The 22,604-nt window shown below is 40.8% G+C and overlaps 2 protein-coding genes across 4 annotated transcripts; one reads left to right on the forward strand and one right to left on the reverse strand.

Moving 5' to 3' along the window:
- Positions 1-4,582: 4,582 nt before the first annotated feature.
- On the reverse strand, positions 4,583-11,130 carry LOC111272064 (uncharacterized). 3 transcript variants are annotated; one of them, XM_022853244.2, is made up of 5 exons: positions 10,816-11,130; positions 6,510-6,664; positions 5,920-6,359; positions 5,509-5,769; positions 4,583-4,904 (listed from the first exon to the last, which is right to left on the reverse strand). In XM_022853244.2, exons 2-5 carry the CDS (start codon positions 6,602-6,604, stop codon positions 4,642-4,644), a joined length of 1,059 nt encoding a protein of 352 aa, XP_022708979.1. In that variant the 5' UTR covers positions 6,605-6,664; positions 10,816-11,130; the 3' UTR covers positions 4,583-4,641. The 3 variants fall into 3 exon arrangements, with proteins under 3 accessions (XP_022708979.1, XP_022708978.1, XP_022708977.1); XM_022853243.2 differs by lacking the exon at positions 10,816-11,130 and adding an exon at positions 8,135-8,316 and having other exon boundaries at positions 5,653-5,769; XM_022853242.2 differs by lacking the exon at positions 10,816-11,130 and adding an exon at positions 8,135-8,316.
- Positions 11,131-13,048: 1,918 nt separating this feature from the next.
- Positions 13,049-18,842, forward strand: LOC111272067 (ras-like protein family member 11B). The gene is made up of 4 exons (XM_022853246.1): positions 13,049-13,246; positions 14,680-14,813; positions 17,263-17,461; positions 17,743-18,842. The coding sequence occupies exons 1-4, from the start codon at positions 13,177-13,179 to the stop codon at positions 17,943-17,945; spliced, it is 606 nt and encodes a 201-aa protein (XP_022708981.1). The 5' UTR covers positions 13,049-13,176; the 3' UTR covers positions 17,946-18,842.
- The last annotated feature ends 3,762 nt before the right edge of the window (positions 18,843-22,604 follow it).

The following is a 22,604-nucleotide window of genomic DNA, read 5'->3' on the forward strand; positions in this document are numbered from 1 at the left end:
ATATTGCATGATACATAACCATACCATAGATTACATCATTGCCGTTCACATAAATGTACGTCTTTGACAGCTCATATACTGATTTACTGAAGCTTTAGATTATTTGCATTAACTTCACTTAATCCCTGGCACGGTGATCAGCACCAGCCCTGCGCGTTCATTCATCTAACGAACGTTTTCTTGTGAAAGCTTATATGTACATCCAACGACTTCCAGCTGCTGGCGCCGCCTTGACCCACTAAACCTCTATCGGTCAAGGTCTTGCTTCTCCGCTTAACGCTGTTTATATAAAGTCGAGGTAGCCACTCACTTTATCCGCTGATATATATAAACTTTTCCATAATTTGCCCCGTTATACAACGTAGTGCAGCAACTGTTGTGGCTTCGCTCATACTCGTGAGTGGATGAGCGGCAAAGAAATACTCGTCCTTAACCTAGCTGAGACGTTGGTCAATCCCATGCTGTTTAAGACGAACGTATGTTCGGCTAAGAGTGCTCCCCAGTTGCACGTCTTTCGGAGAGTATTTTAGGTTATACATAGAGTGAACTGAGTTGAATTTTGCTGGATTACGCTGGACTGCTCCGCCGGCGGTAACATTCAATCAGGGCATACTTCAGAGTACAGCGTGCGGCAATGGCCCACGGCTGATGAACTGTTAACGAAGACTAACATCTATAAAAGGACACCAGGTCGTAGTTGGCTTCCTTGATAGCCTGCACTCGTTAAAGCCGTTGGCATGGATAGACATTCAGAAACAATAACACAGCCACCATGATAGGGGTTATAGAGGTGTATACTTAAGTCGTCCCCGATAGTTCGATTCTTCGGAGCACTACCAACGGCAAGAACAGGCGGTGAGAGTGTTTCCTATTTTTGATTATAGTCATCGACCAGTCGTCGACGGATGCTCAATTGTGCACGAGATCTGTCAATCTATTTCTAGAAATAACGGGTTCACAGGAACAGGCCACAGTTGTGGTGTCTAATGAGCGCGAAGTAAAGCGACTGCCTTGCACGCGAACGTGGCGAGTGAACGTAAGGGGATGAGGGACACCGATAGTCCTAGTGGAGGGTGTCAGTGTACAACAGCGCCTCCCATTCTTCCCGCTCGCTGATGGTCTGTCTGTAGACCTGTGGGTATTGCTATGATTTTGGCTGGCATCCATTTAGTTCGACAATAGGAAACGGATAGATGACACTGTCCGGGGGGCGGCAGCCGGCCGAAATCTCGTGTTTTGCAAAGCGATCGTGAATGATTAAACCGTTGTAGAACACAATAAACGCTCTACACTAGATATATCTGTCAACTTATTTCTATTTACATTTCGTGTGTATGTGCGTTAGTGTGTATGAGGTATGTACTGTCTGTTTGTTGAGAGCTGACGGGAAGGACAATTACAACGAGTAATACGAGGGTGCAGACTCAGTCCAAAAACTAGAAGAAATTATGCTGAAAATAGAATAGAAATTTAAGCCAAACACAATTGACAAAAATAAGTACAAATGAAAATAAATGAAGTGATGGTTTTGTATGGTAAGGGGTGCCTGTGCGACGATACAAAACACATCTTCATAAATTAAACGATAGCACATGGTTGTAGACCGTCGTGGATACCGTACTTAAAAGGAGTTTGTCCAGTGTTATGTTTAGCTTGAAAGCTAAGTTAAGGCAAAATTCGCAGAATTCGCATCTATAACCAGCAAAGGAGTTACTGCCAAAAGCAAGATCGTTCAGCTCAAGAAAAATGAAACAAGACTAAAACTATTATAAGACCCTCTATCGATGAAGAGGGATAACATTGTAGAAAATCGGCGAAGTCCCTATTATGCAAGGAAAAATGGTTTTTCAGATTCCAAATAAATACAGCTTATAATACAACGTTGGGAATAGACTACTTTATTTGGCAGAACAACGATACATCTTAGAGATTACAAACCACGCATCTTTCTTTCCCTCTCAATTGGATTATTCGGGACTTTTTTCGCGGACAAGAGGAAATATATATAAATATATATATCAATGTTGTGCAGGTTTGTTTAACTATGGAAGCGAGTATCACTAATACGCTGAGTCGATATTTGTTTAAAGGATCCCGCGGAAGTTATCATGAAACCTGCCCCAACCTATGGCGCCCCAGGAGATTTCGCCACGGTCATTGCCCAAGGTCAGAAGGTATATGCTGTATGTATAAGCTAATAATGAACGCTGCGGCGGTAACTTCGACAATTTGTTGCGACTCAGCCTGAAACCCGTTAAGCGCACGAGCTATTGGTTCGTAAATTGTTTCGCATCCTCCGATAGAACGACCGGTTCGATGTAGGTTATGCACTTTGCCCCGTGCCCTCTAAATCAACGGAGAGTTAGAAAAAGAAAATTAGCTAGTGAGTTTTATATAAGTCAAGTAAAGAAGCTTGGTAACATACAGAAACGATGTGATGGTTCAAATAGATATGGGAAATTAAGCAGAATGGGTACAAATTCCCTTTATCATAAGTGGGGTCACACTTGCACTCCTCAGGGACGGCTTGGGATTTTTTCTAATGTATTGACTGATTAACGAATTGGCCACAATTTCAGCTTGTATCCGTATTGGAGAATATTTATTACTAATTGAACATAAGCAGTTAACATCAAGGCTGATAAAAAAAAGATAGCTTTAAGCATATGCTATATCACTTCCAAATTAAAACTGCTTAAAACATATAATAACAAATTATATTATTTGTCATTATACGTTTTCCCTGTTTACTGAAAAATATGTTTAAACTAATTTCGCTTTTCACCGGACAATAAGAAAAAAACACATTATTCTATCTACACGTCGATATAAATGGATATATAGCAGTGCAAAATGGTTAATTAAAATCACTGTCCACATTACTATTCGGTACATTCGACAATAGAAACCTCCAATGTTGTATATAATACATTTTTGCTTATTTCATTGTTAAGAACGAGCCTCAAATCTCTATCGAGCCGCGCTATTATTTAAATTTTTAATCCAATGCAGACGAATTACATAGTGCAGCTATTTTACGTTTTACGTTTTACGTCATCTAAATTTCGCAGTGAAATTGACTTCAATTTTATTGCCTGCAGAGTATACTGCCCACGAGTTTGGTCTGAATAGGCCTCTTATAGCTTTGACAGTTGGTGGACTAGTTTCTTTAATAGAAATTGTTTTCTATTTAACACGTATAACTTCTGTTCAGATTGTTCCGATCAAATCGGTTCTCCTTTTTCTACGCATATCGATAGATTTTTTTTTAGCCCTAATTATTTGACGTGATTTTCCGTTGGCTTAAACGCTACGCGCGGATTGACTCATCAAGTAGCTCATCCAGTTGACACCAACCGCCGGTTGTAGTTTCGCCATAGAGCAGTAAGATGTAAGCGCAAAAAAGTGGGGCGCCGACGCTACGCTGCTTAATGTCGATCAATGAGGGCGCCGAAGAGGGAGAACACAAAAGGCTTTGACTTACTTGTTGTTTTGCGCCGTTCCAGCACAAATGAATAATGTACAGGTTGGCGAATTTGAAGCTGAAGGAACACGTTATGTCACCAGCACAGAGTACGCAACAGTGTGCGTGCCTGAAGATCTCCATCTGCATCTTCCAGCCTGCCCAAAATGCTTCTCTAGTAAAACCCCTTACCAAAAACCTTAGTGTCTGTTTACTAGTTGCTAAATATTGCCAAACAATGCAACCAGAGGGGCCGTATAAAAAATCAACGAAGTAGGAACCTTGGCCAAGCACACAGCGTCCTCAAGGGTTCTCAGCTGTATGACGATCGACTGTAGTCGTCAGCTGAACGCTTTGCAGAAGAGAACGAAATCTGGGTAAACATTTTGTATAGAAGTTGGCTGGACCATCGGAAAATGAAAATTCATTCACGATTTTCTCTTGCGCATTGGAATAATAGCTTTAATCGTACAGCGACTGGAAGCGTTGAAAAGCCTTTGTTGGTGTTGCCTGTCGGTCGATTCCAGAGGATTTCTCGAAATTTCATATTTGTTTCTATGCATTTTGCGGGCGTCCGTCTGTTCAATTCGTGAAGATTCCTCGACATACAATACATATTTACTGCACAACGTGGGTCGCTGAAGGCAAATACTTTTAGGATACACTTTACGGAGTTGCTAGAAAAAGAAAATAATATTGATACTACTGTTTACTCTTACGCATGGCCTAATAACCTACATAATTGAAAACAACAAGAGGAAAGAAACAAACTTACCATGTTTTTATTACAGTCGCCAAAAATAGGTATGTACAAGATGAGGCAGATGCGAAAAATCTATCCGGATTGGCTAAGCTAAAACGAGCCGAAATGAGTCGTATGTGTACGTAGGCATGTGATTCGCTCAACGATCGTACACAGCGGTAAAATCGAGTGCCAGCGATTAGTAATCGATAACGATTTCAACATCTTAAAGCTACCTCACTCTATATATCATGCATATTAATATTTCGATTTCTTTTTATAACAATAGTTCGACCGACAGCATTACATCTAGGAAAGGCCAAACGACGGCGAAGTTCATCAGGGCGCGGCTTCAGTCCAGAAAATTACCGCTGACATTCGACAATCGGCCTCACGGATCATTTTATTGGCTCAAAAAATTGTTACGTTCTTTCTCCTAACCACGCTCAGCGGGAGAATCGCATTTAATTGTGCTGTATAAAATTAGCTGTTGTACTATCCCTAGATCCTTGACGATATCTGCAGCTTTCAACTGTATGCCCGTATCATCTTTGCCAATGATAATGGGAGGATGTCGAATCTCAGTTTCGCGTTCTGATTTCCGAAGAACGGTCTCACACGCATCCATGGCCCACTGAACTCGGGCGGCATCCACGGCCTCGGCAGCCAATCGACCATATGTTTCATCCGCCGGTGATCCTGAAGCCAGTGCGGTGTCAGACAGACAAACAATTTGACTAAGACTAAGCTGGTTTGCGTTTAACTCATTCAGTTCAAGTGTGCTATATAGATAGAACCGATTTCGTCAGGAAAAGGACAACAGGAATGGAACTGGCTACGATAGAGTTCTATGATAGACCCGCCGCTATAACTTAGCCTATAAGCTATAGCGGTGGGTGTCCAATAGTTTAGATAGTTTTAGTCCAATATAGTAGAGTATATTATAACATGCTTTTTCTGGATCGCACAGATTTTTCTAAACGGATTATTAAAGCTAAGTAGGCATCATGATTAGAGGGAATAGTTATGTTCAAATACCCATCCGGGCTCAATATCAATGGGTCATCGCCTAGCGGCAAATGCGCCAGTCTGTTGTCAATAATTTATTAACGAATCATTCATCATAGAACTTTTGTATAGCAAATATCTAGTATATGAACAATTTGCGTTTCGCGCGTAAAACAGGCTAATAAGATGTCAAAATTAGACTTTCACCACCTTATATACGTGTTTTATTTCTCGCGATCTCTCGAAAAATACACGCAGAAACGTACGAGCGCCTAACGTAATCGGTAACACATACCCATTTCAAGTATCTTTTGGACTCGAAGATCTATGGCATGAAGCATATCGCGGAGCCTAAATAGGACATTAGAAATTCTTGCCAAGTTTGCGAAATGTTTCGAAGATCCTATTGTATCGACCGGGGTGAAGGGGGGCAACCAACCATCGCTTAACGTCCGAAAGGCCGCTTGTTTGTAGGAGTGCGAAGCCCACACTCGACGTCCGTTCACACAAGCCTGGCATAGGTATCGTGATGGAAGGGTAGTAGGGTCGGTGACACCTGCATTAATAAACATAAGGTTCTACTATTCTCAAGAATTAACAATATAGACTGGGAAGATTCGGACATACAGTAACATAATATTGAAACGATTCATTGGCATAGAATTCAGTAAGCTTTTAGTGTTATTCGTCATTGGTCGTTACTCACCAAAACATTTCCCATGCTGCCATGCCGAACACGAGTCACACTGCATGATCATACCGTCTCGTGACGTTGTCCCGCAAACACAGTGGACTATGTCGAGTTCTACGGCATTCGAATCGTTGGGTTGGACTTTTTGTTGAGCCATTTGTGTGTCTACTTTCAAGTCAACTTTTTTACTCTTTTTTTGTTTCGCCACAACCGATCTGGGCTGTTTTGATTCTTTTCGGTGTTGTTCAACTTCGGTACAAAGGCCATTTTCTTGTCCGGTCGAGATCTTCCGTTTGTTTCGAATGGTTTCTTCTTTTTCATTGGATATCCTACGAGCTTTCGACGATATGTACGGTTTTGACGAAAGCCAAGTTACATCTGATAATGTAGGCTTGGGATCTTTAGTTGAAGCCTTATTGCCGATATTACGTGCCCACTTATCCCGCTTGGCCACTCTAGACATAGAAAGGACAGACACAAGGAGACTAGTACGCAAAGTCCGCCTAGATAATTAAAAAAAAAAACAAATAGGCATTTTCGCAAATGCATTCAGTTGTTTTACTATGGGCTTTACAAGAAGCCCGTATACGTAGTTTTGTGCTTACCCCCGCGTTCTATGCAATTCGCAAGTAGGCTCAGAGCTGTCCATCTTTACGTGGGCTTCTAGATCTTCGTGAGCCGAAACTAATGTGTCGTTCATGGTGGATACATTTGGTGGCTTGACTAAGGCGAGTCGCAATTTTCGGACTGTTTCGGAAACCTAATAGGACATTAAGGCAGATTAGACTTAAATGCGCGACCTATGACACCGTGGCCCAACGCGTATACACAGTGATGGGAAAAGTCAGTAGAATATGTGTATATTTGGAGAAAATAAAGCATACATTTGAAAAAAACATGTTTACGTTTGGATAGGCAATATACCGAACAAAACCTCGAGCAAAGGCCGTACGCGCACTAACGAGTCCATTAAGTCTAATTAATTTCTTTTTAGCTTTTCCAATTCAAACTACACAGGAGACGGATTTCTTGACCGATTTAGCTTAGTTACCTACACACGAGCAACCCACCCCTAAGCAAGATTTATCTTTGGCAATGCTAGATTTTGAGCTAGGTCCACCAATGAGGCAAACGACCGCGCTCCTTCATTTCCGAAAATAACAACCTATGCAGGTAGGAAATTGCTCTCGTGTAACTATTTAAATCCGTTCCTTCCGTTTTCAGAATATGTTTGAAATTCGAAATGGCATCGTAGTAAAGCAGTCAGACAAAATAATAGATCACATGGAGGGAGGAGACATCGCATGTTTATTAAAGCCACCAACTTAATTTTGTGTTCGGACACAATCTACAATTATTTATATATAATTAAATATAATAACAATCTATAATTATATTATAGCTGAACATATGCTCAGTCATTGACTGACATTACGCACAAAAACTAGCCTTGTTGTGGTACATGTATAGCATTATTATTAGTTTCACAAAAAAGAGTCCACAAAGATTTAACTTTGTTGTCTTCTCCAGTTTCTTATCATGCGCTACTTCCAAAAGCTAATGTGATTAAATTAGTAGTGTGAAGTTTTTAAATACGATGCAACTTAATCGTGAGTCGGCTATAATGGAAAAGTGCAAGCTTGTTGTAGGTCACATCACGGCTGCGGCAAGTGTTACCGTCATCTAAATCCACTTATATTAAGTGTGGGAATTGTGGGATGATGGCGAAATGTATTAACTGTGAAAAGTTCGGAACTGAGCTAAAAGCTACCCCGGGTTTTACTCTTAGTCATTGCCCACAAGCAATACACCAAACTGTCGTGCTTTGGCTAAAAGCCAGGATGATTCCTTAAAGTAATCAGCAGTAGACTGTGCTGCCTTAGACCTACATGAACTGTTGCATTTTTTCTTTATGATTATCTATAGACAACAAACAACTGAACAAGAACAGTGCATAAAAAAATCCTATGACGTCCTTGTTACACAGGATGGACGCGTAAATGTGAGCGTATTGCAGAAGTTAATAATTGGATAATCATCTCTTTCTTGCTTTTACGCCAGCTTCGTTGTAGAAAAAGACCTGATAAGAGGTTCTGTACGTGTATTGAATCGCGCCGCTGTAGCCAAAATGGAAACACTACCGTTACGACTTTGATATGAATGTAATAAGGGGCTGATTTATAAAGGCGAATAATTTCCGTCTTGTTTGCCTTTAATTTTTACTACATACCGAAGGATCTGGAGCGTCACGTGAATGGCGTTTGCCAACATTAGCGCTCGGGGGGGCAGCCTTATCAAGAGTGCATGAACCGCGAAGCGACTTCTTTCGGGGCCGGCCTCTGTGTCGTTTACTTTGTTCGCCTGTAACGCGAACAGTGTGAAGTTCACCTCTGCGAGCCATCTTCTCAAGTTTACGCAAGTATACTTAGCTGCAACAGGTGCAACTTCCATTATTTTTCGAACTACTGTTTTAAATACAGCGCGCATTGTCAAGAAGTTTTCTTATCATCAAAAAAGTAATTGATTCCATATAGACATGATATTTTTTTACCGATAAGTGATAATGAACACTGAGGAACGGCCGAGAAAATTATTGTACGTCCAATGTAAGCGAATGTCTTTGTAGTCAAATTCCTATAAGTAATAGTAAAAGTCTAACAATAGTAGCAAAAATTACCTATGTAACAGTCTAACGCTTGCATCGGAGGCAATATCCGGAAAAACTTGTTACAGCAGAATGAAACATTTCTCGACATCCAGAAGGCGTTCACTTCTAGCTTCGTTCATTTCAAGGTTGTGGGACGAATAAATTTGGGGTAGTCGTTAAATTCTTTCTAGCATTAAAACAGCTAGGGCTCTCACTCATGTAGTTTCTCGATTCTCTCAAGAGATTTAACAAAACCGGCTCAAAGTATCATCAACTGCAAATCCTACAATCTTCTAATATTCAAAAAGCCAACAGGGCCTTTAAGGGATGATTGAGTTGGGTTAAAAAAAGCACTTTATCAGCAAAGCACTTTTTTTACCGCAAAACCCAGATAGATTTCACTTGAGAAAAATGCAGTAATACGACAAGCACTGTCCTGATTGGGGATTTGTGGGGACTGCGTTGCATATAGAAAAGAATCTTATACAGACTTGAAGTGAAATGAAAATGATTGTGCATTCACCATTGTTGGCCTTTAATTCTAAAAATGGAACTATTTAAGAAGTTTCCATTATAGCCGACGATGACTCTAAGAGGAGCATTCGCATGATGATAAGCCTTTATGCTTTCGATCGGTATAACCCAATGGCCGGTTGGGATAATGAAATTTAAGCTGGCAGTTTCTTGTTGCAACATCCTTTGAATTATTCCGCCTGGTGTTGTCAGAAAGGAAAAGGGCAGGTAACCGTTACATAAAATGTCGTGCTTACTTGATCCACCTACCACAATGAGTATGAGATGAAGAGTCTTTTCGACGCGTATATGGCCTCATTTTCATAGACTTGCGATGCTTTCTACACAATCATCAATTTTTCTAATTTATAAAACGAGCGATAAAATAACACTTTAAAATTCCATGGTCCCAATGGAAGAATCTTTGCCAAGCTCTATCGCACCTTTCACAATTTGTTCGCAGTTCAGGATCTTGCTATATGTGTCGTTCACACAATGGGATACCTCATTTAAGGCGAAGCCAAGGGGTTCAACCTATTTTGCAACCTTGCAGTCATTTTTTGGTCGAGGCTGCATGGACTTCGCGGTTAATAAAGCGCTTACAAGTTACGCCTTATCGAATTGAGTTCAAATCGTTTTCGAGGCTCGATGAGTGCGTCAACAAGAAAAAGTTGTCTTTGACTCGAACGTCTTACACTCAGTGGTACTCATTTCCGTAAAGTGGTAAAATAACAAACAAGACCGATATATGCTAGGCCAGTTATCTCTGAGGTGAGCAAGCATGGCGTGTTCCGCTAAGTTGTTGCAGACCCACATAGACTATGTGATCTGCTTAAGCTGAAAGCTTGAGATCAACATAGGTCTAAGGAATTTGTTCGATATAGGAGCTTGCTATGGTGAATCGTCTGTCAGGGAATACTAGTGTCAGTTAAATATATTCTCTTTGTTTCTTTGTGCTTGCTCCAAGTTAACTACATAAATGAAGCGGCAGCTAATATGCACCGTACTTGCACAGGAGACCTGCACAATTTCGCTTTCTAAGGTTGTATAAAGCACGAGATGATGATGAACAGACTGGCCATTAAGTATTTTAGAAAATAATATATAAAAAATAGTGAACAAAAAGGCCTGAGTAGACATAAGTACACAAACGGACACAAAAAAAAAGTATTCATGGCGTTCTCATAGAAAACCTATATTATATCCAATTCTAATACTGAGGGCGTCATTCGTGATTACAGTTTTAGATTTCGCCGTTTCGCTACGAGTAAGCATTGTAACAACCGAAACCTTAGATTACATGTAAGGGTTTACATATGCACCGAAAGCAGGGAAGTGGCAATGACGCACCGAGATACAACTGCTGTTGGATTAAATGGCGACTATGAAAACATAAAAAACAGGCGAAGTGTAATGTTGTAGCTATTAGATAAAAGAAAGTGAAGTGGACGCCCAACTTGTCGAACGATTCATTTGTAGTCATATGTGAAACTGAAAACATCAAAAGATGTTGAATATCAGTTGTTCCAATCAACTCGAAGTCATATAACGATTTTGAGTTGATAGCCTAAGTAAACATATATAATATGTTTATTTAGGGTAAATGTTACATCGAAGTCCTGTCGCTACCAAAGGTTTTGTCGATAATAATGATATAGATATATAGTTTAATCAATAATAATAATCTAGATTATATCACCATTGTATCTCGACTGGCATCTGTTTTAAGGGGCCCGGGGCAACGTACTCACATTTGGAACCTATTGGCACCTTCAGATCGGGTTGCAAGTTTGTTTAGGTTCGAGGTCACAAGGCTGAAGGAATTAGGCAGCATTTTGATCCAGTCATTCGCACAGATTACTTTTTAACTAACTCCAGAAGCGATTCCGCGTGGCTGACCAGGAAACAGCGCAAAAAGGTTATCTCGTTAAGGTGCGCTAATGCGAGCGCGATAATTTGAAATCACAGATCAGTACAGTGGAACCACTATTAGGGAAAGAGCCGTGAGGTCTCGGCTGTTATTCGCGGACAGTGGACTAAGATTCTACGAGTGGTTGATATTTCCTAGAAAGGTAATAATAAGTCACTGCTCAATGTTACGCTGAATGGGAGCCTTCGAAAACTAGGTCAGCTAAGGATGTACGAATTTACCCACGGTGTATTTGCCATAAGCGTCTGTTTTCTAGCAACTGAATCAATAATTTCTTATCCAGTCGTCGATTCATTGCGAGTGTAACAAAGAACAGGTTGGAACGTCCCACAGGACTTTCTTTTATGACCAGTGTCGCGTTTCCATGATCAATGAAATCGTTTTCTACCTTCCTCTCAATCGGCAGGTCTGTTTCATGGAGTCAAGCCATAAATATTATACCAATGCTTGTAAATAATGGTGCATAGTTTAAGATTTGCTTATTGAATTAGATTTTTATCTTGCGCAATAGTCTGTGATAACATGCGCTTCCATAAATCTGACCGCTATCTCTTCTTTTGAGATTTTGCCAACTATCACTGCGTTGATCAAGCTTTGCCCTAAATATTATTATACATATGTGCGTTTTAATGCACGATAAATGATGAATTCGAAATTAACAACTAGACAATACGAAATTTCGATGAGTATTCGACGTCTTACCTGGTTAAAATCATCATCAAAGAAAGAATAAGAACTGGGTTTTCTGCAACTTTCGAAATCTGTTTGTCTGTTAAATGGTGCATACCCTATATGCGCGGGAAATTTACCTGGTTGGCTTTGCTACAGTACCATAATCCGATCTACGAGTTGACCTCCGCAGAGTTGCCCTGATACGGGCATCAAGGTAATTCTTTCCAAAAGACGTTTTCTGATTTATGATTTATCCATTATCGCAGTGATAATATTATTTTCTGCTTAACCACTGTCGTTACGTAAAACACTGGACTGCGTTGTATTGACTGCGAATGCCCATGAATTCGTATAACGGATTAGATTAATTGTTCGTTGATTAGGAATGAGCGCTGATGACTAACAAGCCTAGACCGCTACACACCGGACTGTTTCAATATCGTCCGAGGCGCATGGCAAAAATCCTAGCACAAGTGGACAACTACTCTCTTTGGGTTCACTGGCGTGAATTCTATACCATAATAGTTCTACCGTTGGTATTATTTAAACCACCTCTCTACGTTTCGAGTTTTACGTCCAGTACCGCCTTCCACCGGGCTGTTAGCTCCCAGCACGAATCGTGTGTTTACGCCAGAATTCGAACCTAGACCACAACGTGTCCTTAAGACCAGCAAGCATATAGGTTTCCCACTAACCTATCACGGGAATCTCCAGATGCATCAGTATGATACGATGCAATGATTGAGAGGAAATAATTGTCTCGTGGTGAGGAGAAAAAAGAAAACAGGCTCAGCCAGGATTAAAATTTTACTGGTGAAGTTATTCTTGGTTCGTTCCATAAAACAGTATCAATGATGGTTACAAAAATCGTAGCAGTCGTAGTGCCCTGGGTACAGTGCTTCGGGCATTGCACTGCCTCAGGGTGTCTGGTGCTTCTCCGAACACTTCCCCTTATTCGTGTTCGTCAGCAATAGACTGATGGTCAGATTACCATGGGCAATTTCCCCCACCCAGAAATCTCCGGCTATGATCGGCGGAACACGTTCGTGCGAGCTTTGCATTGATCGTGTTTTGTTCGCTGTTTCTTTCTTAATAGGCTGAGCCACTTGCCACGCTCGTCGGCCCTGACACGGCACTACGGGCTTCCTCTTTGCAGAAACTGGTACGTGGCAGCCAGGCAACAGAACAAGGATAGCTATATCGGACGTCGGGTAGGCTGTCCCTCTTTAACGCGCCGATACCCTTTCCTAAACAAGTGCTGAGCTCTTTTTGGCCGTAGAACCCCACGAATGGAGAGGGTTTTTGCGGGAACCCTCTCCTTGGAATTAGTCCGGGTATAAAATCGAAACACGTGCGTTTGCTTGCGTACTGTTTACGCTGGACCTCAAACAGCGCATGGGTCTATACGTGCGTCCGACAAGCAAGGCATTGGACGTGTATGATTGGACGTGACTGATATCTGCACACACGGATAGATTATACGAATAATTGTAAAGGCGTACGTGAAAATATGACGCCAAAAGCGAAAACCAATAAAGTGAGGATTTCGGTACTCGGTGGCAAAGGAGTTGGCAAAACAGGTGTGGAAAATTATCGATTCTACGTGAGCCAGTACATTGTTGAGTGATAGAACCTGATAACCAAATAGTAAATTGTTTCTATGACTGATACGCAGAAGTTCGTGTCACAATGTACAACGCGATTCTTAATTATCGCGTTTGCGTGTATAAAGGGTTTTCATTTTTTTCTTTAATCCTTTACATTTAGTATAACCTACATGAGTTTTTATGCCTAAGGTTATTTCAATACAACGTCTGTTCGTTGATAAGTTTATCGTACTCATGGGTGACAGTTGTAGCTTGACAATGCATTTGAAATCTCTTTTAGTTACGCACGTGTGTAGAAATACATTTCTTAAATTCATGAATTATTTATGTTAAGAATGCTAGTACACACACACTGTAGTAGGTACACAAATAGGGGGTTAAATTCATTTTACTGTGATAGTCCTGCAAGGGATAGTTTTTATTAAGCATATGAAATCCTCTAATTATTCTATCGTTTTATTTAAATGGTTGCTTCACTAAGAAAAAATCATTACTTAATGAAGTGCCAGTTATGTCACTGTATAGTGTTTGTGACGGTCAAGTAAATGGTTACAGGAAATAATCCAGACAGCTTGTTTCCTCTTCTTTAGTACTGTCTGTGCAAGAGCAAAAAATAATTTTTTTTACAGTAAACAGTGGAATATAGATAATAGTCAGCAAATGGTAGAAACTGCGCACTCCTAACTTAGCCTTTTTTAATCATTCTCTTGTATAGATTTGCTAAGCATAAGAACCTTTAGTAGAATGATTTAGTCGTGAATTGAACGCAGGCCTAATTCGTTTCGTGCTGGACAGGGCCGCCAGCTTTTTACATTTATTTGAATGTTTTGGAAAACTGCCACTGTTTCCTTCGATATTTGTTGCTGTTGTACAATTTATCTGCGTCACGCGGATTTGCAATTGATTCGGGGAAATTAGAACTGAAAGCTTCCGGTTAGTCTGCGCCACATCTTAAATGTTTAACAATAAATGACATTCTTTGGAATGCTACCGACTGAAGGCGCCCGCATCTGATCGTAAGGCTTACCGAACCGGTTTCCGTTCTAGGAAGGCTTGCTGCAAACTGCAGGCTTTGCGAAGGAGAAACGTGAGGCCTTCAGCCCTTAAGAGATACTATGGCGCTGTTAGCACGATGCCAGTCGATGTTCAAAGCCTATAATCATTTATGCTTATCTAAGAAATCTATATGGCATTTGTGCCATGTACGTATATATATATATATATATATACGTACTGAATATTGAAACTGCAGATGCAATGGATTTCCCTATGTCACAAGTACAAATGTATTTATTTACGGGTGTAATACTGTTTCAATTGTAAGTTTAAAATTATTCTGAGGAAGAAACAAGGATAAGACTTTGATCGCATCGTTTGTCCACATCTTGTTCATTGCGTAATTGCAGCTTGCATCACGCGGCTAATGTACGACAAATTCTTCCACGATCCGCACCATCACGCTAAGGAGGTCCATCACAGGACGTTAGGCATCGCCGATGAGTCGTTCGAATTGGAGATGCACGAGGAGCACAAAGTTAGCGTGAGTCTCTCTTTGACTGTATCAGCAATCGATCTGCTTCAAGCTTCGTCTTCCAGCTTAAAGACTCAAACTGGCCAAAAATCGCCCAGGGTTATAACGACAAATACTAACATGTAGTAGCAACTACTGTTGCTAGCCGTGTATTGGGACTGATCAAGGTTTCCGAACGAAAAATCAAGCAAAGCAAATTTCAGTTGCCCTGCTGTATCCTGTTTGTCTTACGGGTGAACGTCTATCAGGTCATACGATAGACGCACAACGAACAGCGTAAAGGTGAAAGATTTGTACGCAAATATGTTCCTTTTCTATGCCCCTTTCAAATGAGCGTTGTGTTATTGCGTTTTGTAAAACAAGGTGCTATTCTGTTCAGAAACATCCAATATCGTTTCTAGTTTTGTCCTTTGTCCGCTTTACTTATTCTGTACCTGGGAGGTTAGGTGGCGACAAACCCGGAAGTGAGTGTGTCGAATTTGCCTCGTACGTAGGCGCGCATATGTGTGCACCTACCTAAGCTGCTCGCAAGGCTAATTTCCACGTGGGTTTCTGACGGTCCACATAGGCGGTCAGTCACCTTTAATTAAATTAAGGAAAAATTTCGTTTCCATTCTATATACATGTATAAGCTTATGGTTCTGTTCCTCGCTGTCCAGTCTACCCAATCCTACTATAACCTTGAACCTTTTTTCAGCTAGTAAAAAACTAGTTTAATCGGTTTCATGTTGACACAAATTTATAAGGAGAGATCTTTTTCTAATGTAAAATACGCACATTACGTTATTCTGACCCTCGATAGTTGTCCAAGGCTCAGATGCCACGTAAAGGCATTCTTCTATTTTAGCATTTGATAGTATTCTAGGAGCTTCCTTAGCTAATGTTAGAAATGACTGATCGAAATACCGTCTGCTAATGACGATCGAGGAACGTAAGCTAGAATAAGCGAATTAAAATGCTTCTATAGACTGGTAGGTACACGTTCATTCTTTGGTTCGCGTCACAAATACGCTACGAGTCTCTAGAGGGAATGTTAACCACAGACGAAATAAATGCGATCCAACAGGAACAACATTTTCTATTTAAATCGTCACCTCGTACCTCCATCGTGACAATTGACTGCCACTTGCATGCCAACACTGTATGCCGACCAAGGGCTAAATTGCCCCTATCGGTTGCCTTCACTCGGCTTTATCTAATTTTACGTTGGACTTGCACGTCTCAGCTTCAAATTTGTCTGAAGGTCGCTTAACCAGTTAGCTCGAACCGCGTCCCGACTCCCTGCGATGTTGCTCCCGGCGCCCGAATTCACTATTACCCAACAAAGCAAAGGAGCTTGGTGGAGCAGTGTTCTGACTCAGCAAACGGCTGCTTGCATAAAGACGATCTTGATAGCAAACGCCACCCGGTTTCAGAGGTGAAATCGTAATCGAACCATGGGTCGAATGTGTGACGCGCACACCATGATGGAGCCATAGACCCCCTGCTCTGCAACGCCTTTTTCCGTACAATTATTCCACTATGACTTGGGTGAAACGCCCTTCCACATTTAGGATGCACCATGGCGTCCTAGGAAGTTGTGACGGAAGGAGGAAGAGATGTGAAGAGCAAAGGCAAAGCCTAGCTGAAACACGAAAACGACCCTGATCCTTATGGGGTTTTCATAAAGTCAAAGACAATCGTCTCGACTCCCTAATAAGATGATAAACTGTAACGTAAATTGTTCAAAGGCTTCGAATGTCTGCTTATCGAAATTGGAGACAGAATTTCATGAGATAGAAATACTCATACGTGCTAATCAGATATGTCGAGGTAAAATGTCTCAGAAAAAGAGAACTCAAACAATAATTTACTGATTTTTTTTTCGAATTGGGTCTTTTTATAGGAGTGGACCTTTTAAAAATGTTAAGTTTATATTATGCGCTTTAGGAACGTCAATAATAACGATTCTCTATTACTCATTAATTCTATTTAAATTTCGCTTGACATAACGATCTCAATATATGAAATGTCATTAAATATCAGGATTTAGAACAGAAGCATCGGCTGAGTTTTCGCTCGACTGTTCACTTAAGGGCCTATCCTTTCGATAATGTAAAATTTTTTCCAGAGTAATTTTTCTTTGAATTTCGCTAGCGTTTTTTTTTTAAAACGAATTTTATATTCGTGGCAGCAGCGGCAGATAATTATTGCAGACCTTCACATAATAAAGTTTCCATAGTGGAGCTTCAGATTGTTCGTTGTAGCCAACCCGAATTGTGATACGCTCTGAGATACGATGTTTGCAGAAAAAGGCAGACTGCTGAACCGAAATTAAAAACTACATTAATAACACGATAATGTTCTGAGCGCAAAAATTTCGAATTCAGTGGAACAACTTTTGTTCCAGCCAAATAATAATTAATACGAGAGTAATCATTTTGCCAGCTAACTTTTGTACTCTGGTTACATCGTTCAGTTTGAACAGTGTAGCCACACGCACAGCATCGAAAATGCTGATGCTCTTCTGGTTATCTATTCGATCATTAGTCGGCGAAGTTTTGATCAAGCCGCCGAGCTGGTGACGTCCTTGGAGCAACGCTGTCCCGAAACGCCGCTCCTGCTTGTAGCTAACTGCTGCGATCTCAACTACAAACGCGAAGTTGAGACCGAGGAAGGTAAGCGTGCCAAAGCGCACGAGAACGATTGCGTACTTCGATGCCAAAATCCTTTTGTTGACACGTTACAGTGAGTTCTTGACTAACGTCATTTCGCAATCGTAGTAATAACAATAACAGCTGTCGACAAAGTAGATCTTGTTTGGTTGGTTTATTTGGTACATTGATCTTTATTCCTTTTATTGGCTATGTATGATTTACGTACTGCTAGTGGCGACGACATGTACACTAAACGTTTTGCTATCTTGCATGTTCGCCTCTTCATCCACGCTGGCCACCAGGGCGTGAAGTGAGCTCAGACTTCGTCGAGGTGTCGGCCGCACAAGAAGGCTCCACTGATCTTCAGTCAGCTCTTGAGAGCTTGTTGAGACGAGTGGCCGCTGTTCGAGAGTTAGGCCAGCACAAACGAAGACGCAGCATTTCCAACGTGCTTGAAAGTATTTTTGCATGGAACAGCCGCGGTAGCTTTAGCATATCCGTCTAGCAGTTCGACAACTTCGTCTAGAGCCGATCTGCTCAGTTCTAGCCGAAGCATTGCCATGGCAAGCCTAATGCTAACTAATTTCGGGCTACACACGTAGCGTAAACAATCGAGAACCCTTAATGTGTCTGTGAGTGATAATCAGAGCGTGCGCTTTCATCTGCTATATTTGAAGGGGTTCACGCATTCAATCCAAGCATGCTGCATATATATACCTATATAAGCGATAATTACACGGCGCCGCCACAGCGGCGCGTCACGGATCTGACAAATAGCCAGCCTACCGTACAGCAGGGCATAGCTTCACGGTGTTAAACATCAGATAGGAAACGTGTCTGTAATCGAATCTGGGGGTGCTCAAAGTACGCTGTCCGCTGTCCTAAATCAGGGAATAACCGTTGAGTTAGTGGAACCGTCTATATGAGCGCTTCTGTCATATGACCACACATACTGCCGAAAAACATCGTTCTAATAAGTAGAAGCTTTCCTCGACGATTGCGCAAAGCGTATCGAGACGCGGCGCTGTTAATAGCGATGCATAAAAAACAAGTCTTGGCCAATTCGTAAATGTGAAAGCGAATTCAGTACGTACGATCACCAAGGGGGCAACGTGACAATTTACAGCCATGGAAAAAGAGGGACATTATTATAATAACTGAGTAGAATCAAAGGTGACAGCAGCGTTCATATAACGTTGCGGTTAAAGAGTGTTACTACCAGCAGTGCTACATGAGAAGGTATATGAAGATGGATGGTACCGATGCTAGCAACAATAATTGCAAAAATTAAATATTATAATAACAAGAATATAAGAAAGCAGAAAATAAAAATAAACAATTATTACACATTGGAATATTACGATAATAAACAATCACACAAAGCATTTCTACACCATTAGAACGTTTGCGGTGTTTTTTTTTTTACTCAAAATAGCGATACTATAGAAATAGTTTCTCTAGAAAATAAAACACGTTTCAGTGGCTCAGGACATAGCGTGGTCTGTCCAATGAGCCGTTAAATTCGGCAAAAATCTCGACACTCAAGTGCTGTGATTGAGCTACGAGTTGTTCATGTCCATGATACGACCTTGTGGACGAGCAGCCCATCTATGATTCTATAGGACCAAGTTGAGCTGAGGGAGATATCGGTCAGCAGAATTTCACTGGTGTCGACAAAACAACGTTCATGTTCGACTAGTCAGGGAGAGATTAGACTTTTAAATAAATATCAGCGAGTTCGTTCCCCGGTGTTTTCTATAATAACTATGAAGCGGCACGATGTTTTCAAAAACGTTTAGTAAATACAACTATGAAAGCTGATAACTGGTTTTCGTCGTGAAGACAATAAAAAGTACAGTCGATGTATCATGATTTGTTCAAAGTACTTATGGATTTTTTATCGCACAAAAATGGCTCAGTGGAAAAACTTTTTCATACTACACTGATGATTTCGTTCTCAAGGAACCGTGTTACTAGAGTTTTTAACACCTGGAAGTCGTTTAAAACGTCTCGTATAAGGTCATTGATTAGGGTTTGTTCTCAGAAGATCGGTGAATCGTTAGGTGAAGATCCAGTTGTAGCTCACATTGAACATCGAATTTCGTATCGAACGGCCACTGTAATTCGCTAGGAGCTGTGTGATGAACGTGGAATTCTATTGTGCCCTGCCAAAAAACGAGTTTTTGAAGAATGTCTCTTTTTTTGAAGAAGAAGAAAACTTGGACTGCGAAAAGGAAAACATTTCAGATATACAGTCTGCAAGTTGGAAACAAGTGGTTGATAAGTAACTTTGGTTGGTTAGTAGTAGTTTCTAAGTCGTCTAGGTCTAATGAAGCTGCATAAACTGAGGCACGAATTCGTGAACATTCAGTAAGTAAGTAAACTACTTGAAAGTAAACCAACATTTTACGAAAGGCCATCAATAGGTGCACGAAGAGTTCATGTATATAACACCTGATATAAACTTCTAATCTATGTGCCTCGCTTTTTAAGACAAGAAAACTCCACCAAATAAGATGTAATTTCGAAGACCTCATCCTTCCTAAATGCAGCATGTCTATTGCTGCTTTAATCTAATCAGATCGAACTGAAACTGAATTGATTAGATATAACATGAACCCAACATTGTCTGTTTCTCCGAAAAGACAGGTATATCAGGCGTATCAAATATATATGGCTAAACAATTTTCGTGAGGCTTATTTGCTGCCTTCTTTTCGTGGCCCCATCAAAGTGACCGTATCGTCCATAATAATCACGGTTCACAGACAAGACGGTCTTTTTCCTGTTGTGGACGACATGTAGCAATTTGTAGGTTTAGTTAAACATTGTAATCCGAACAGCTTTTATTGGTTGTGTCGTCTCCTTTTATATATATCTTCCTTGAATTGTTGTCTCGACTTTTCCATCAGCTTTGTACACCATCGCTGCTCGCTCTTACGTACCGGCTCCCGTTAAGTTTTCCTCTTAGCCCGCTAATTTCCATAATTTTCGTCCCAACTACGGCGAGGTGAGTTCCAATTAGCCCTAGTGCCGCAACCGTCCTGCCCTTTCTGCTTCGAGGTTTTGCCGATTCTTGGTCATCGTTTGAACGGTGGTTAGTAGGTCTTGATCGGACTTGTCCTACCGCACAAGTCCAGTTCAAAGCGGACATTTTCTAGTGTACGAAGACGTAGACAAGACCTAGAGAAATAACGGTGTTACTGTGTGGCGACTTCTATTAGAACACTCTTTTGTTATGCGTGTTTTGCACACTTGCTAGTTCAAATACTAAGTAATCTAAGTTCAAGTAAATAATAAGGCTGGCTAAGCCGTCATTGTTCGTATTTTCGATTGGTTGGATCTTTGGTCGACCTCAGTCAGTCGATGGATGGTCAGTCAGCCTTAAAGGATACTTATGCATAACATAGCACACGACTCAGAAAGGTCCGATAAGGAGGTGACCTTTATATTGTGGCACGGACGAAAGGCCACACGAATATTGCTTCCAAATAGCTGTGTAGAGCAGCAGGCGAAGGAAAATCTCGGAAGGTGGGGAAACGCCAATCTTTGAGACGTCTGGCTAGACCCCGACGTTTACATATTGGAGCTCGATGAACGCATCCCAACCATATGGAGGCCTTGCGATCTGCGAACTTCAGGCGTTCCGCTGTGTAACCTAAAATATATAAAGCTTGTGTAAAAAAAACAATGCGTATTTCGTCAGTATTTTAGAGGATATCTGCTGTGTGGGGGTTTTTCATATCCCTTCGAGAAGCCAGTTAAAGAAAAACAGCCTAAAAAAAACCTACCAAATAACAAAACGTAATCCTTAGGCACGATTTGTCTTATGGAACTTCCTAAGTATCTACTGATAACGGGAAAAACGGATTTTGCGGCCATTGGATCACATCTTGAATTCATCCCCTATATTCGTTTGTTAGCAATTTTTCTATGACGTGCCTGCTTAAAGGATAACAACGAACCGAGCTCATACTTTTACAGGAAATAGATTTACCACGGTCAAGATTCTATTAGTAATTACAGATTTACAACGTATGTTAACATCTACCATCAATTTGTAATTTTTTAAGTGTTTGATTATGTTATTTTGATAGAGTCCGGTGTCTTGTTTACCAGTTGATAATGAGATAGGAGGCAATTTCAACCACCTTGCCTAAACCTATTGTATTACATTGAAGGTTGCTGTTAACATAATTGAATGTAGAATACACCGGCGATCTCAATTAGACCGACGAAAGGAGAAGAAGACAGTGGAATCAATCAGAAATTGTCGGCAATTTCTAAGAGTATCTTCCTTGAATTGATTTAACGAGTGCATACTTTGGAGAGAGGTAATAAGAGAAATTACACGCGAGTCATCATTCTATAGAATATTTTGCCGCCAAAAATTAATGTCGACACAGAACTATGTAAATCCAGTCTACGCGAAATTACCACAATATACCTTGATATAAACCGCGTCTCAGTACTGCTTACGTCGCGAGGTTCCCTGTTTACGTGGCCGACCGATCTCTTGCTTCGTCTTTATTGTTCACACCAACTCTTTTATACCTTAGTCCGGTGTAATCGTGTGGGCCTGACTATAATTTAGGAGTGTCGAGGAGATATGCTTGCCCACTGGCACCTGGAAAAGGCCACAAATTTAGTGGAATCGTCAACAAAACCAAGAAAAAAAGAGGGTCGATGAAACGATGACAGTGGTCGAACGGGGCCGAATATGTGGGGCTGAAAACCATAAACAACACTGTAACCAAGTGGTGATGGTGAACTGGTAGAAAACAATAGCCAATATCGTTGAGGACCTGATTTGCATAATATATAAAACCAGTGAAGCATACAAGGGAATAAAAGGATTTGTATTCATAGAAGCTAGGACGGCCGACAACATAACGCACTTTTGTCTCATAACAGATTGTCGAACTGCAAAAAGTATTTTGCTATTAGAGATCAGTTCATATTATAGCAACGGATAATTTTTCGGCGCGATGAATTGAATGGTTAGATCTCTGGCTGATGAATGAGCCAACAAAGACCCCCTGATTAGACACCACCATCGATATGCCTGAGTAAACGAAAAAGGCTAAAACTATTATTATTTTTTATTAACTTCAAGGGCTGCTCAATGCGTTCTAGAAGAAATCATCTGTCTTTTCAACCACTCAC

This window comes from Varroa jacobsoni, unplaced genomic scaffold (assembly GCF_002532875.2).
Source record: "Varroa jacobsoni isolate VJ856 unplaced genomic scaffold, vjacob_1.0 contig01508, whole genome shotgun sequence".
Lineage (NCBI taxonomy): Eukaryota > Metazoa > Arthropoda > Arachnida > Mesostigmata > Varroidae > Varroa > Varroa jacobsoni.

Coding starts and splice junctions, on each gene's coding strand:
- LOC111272064 (XM_022853242.2), bottom strand. CDS start 8,305: ATGGCTCGCAGAGGTGAACTTCACACTGTTCGCGTTACAGGCGAACAA. Junction 6,665..8,134: donor GTGACGCTCCAGATCCTTCG/GTATGTAGTAAA, acceptor ATGTCCTATTAG/GTTTCCGAAACAGTCCGAAA. Junction 4,905..5,508: donor CCAAAAGATACTTGAAATGG/GTATGTGTTACC, acceptor CACTGGCTTCAG/GATCACCGGCGGATGAAACA.
- LOC111272067 (XM_022853246.1), top strand. CDS start 13,177: ATGACGCCAAAAGCGAAAACCAATAAAGTGAGGATTTCGGTACTCGGT. Junction 13,247..14,679: donor CAAAGGAGTTGGCAAAACAG/GTGTGGAAAATT, acceptor GCGTAATTGCAG/CTTGCATCACGCGGCTAATG. Junction 17,462..17,742: donor CGAAGTTGAGACCGAGGAAG/GTAAGCGTGCCA, acceptor GCTGGCCACCAG/GGCGTGAAGTGAGCTCAGAC.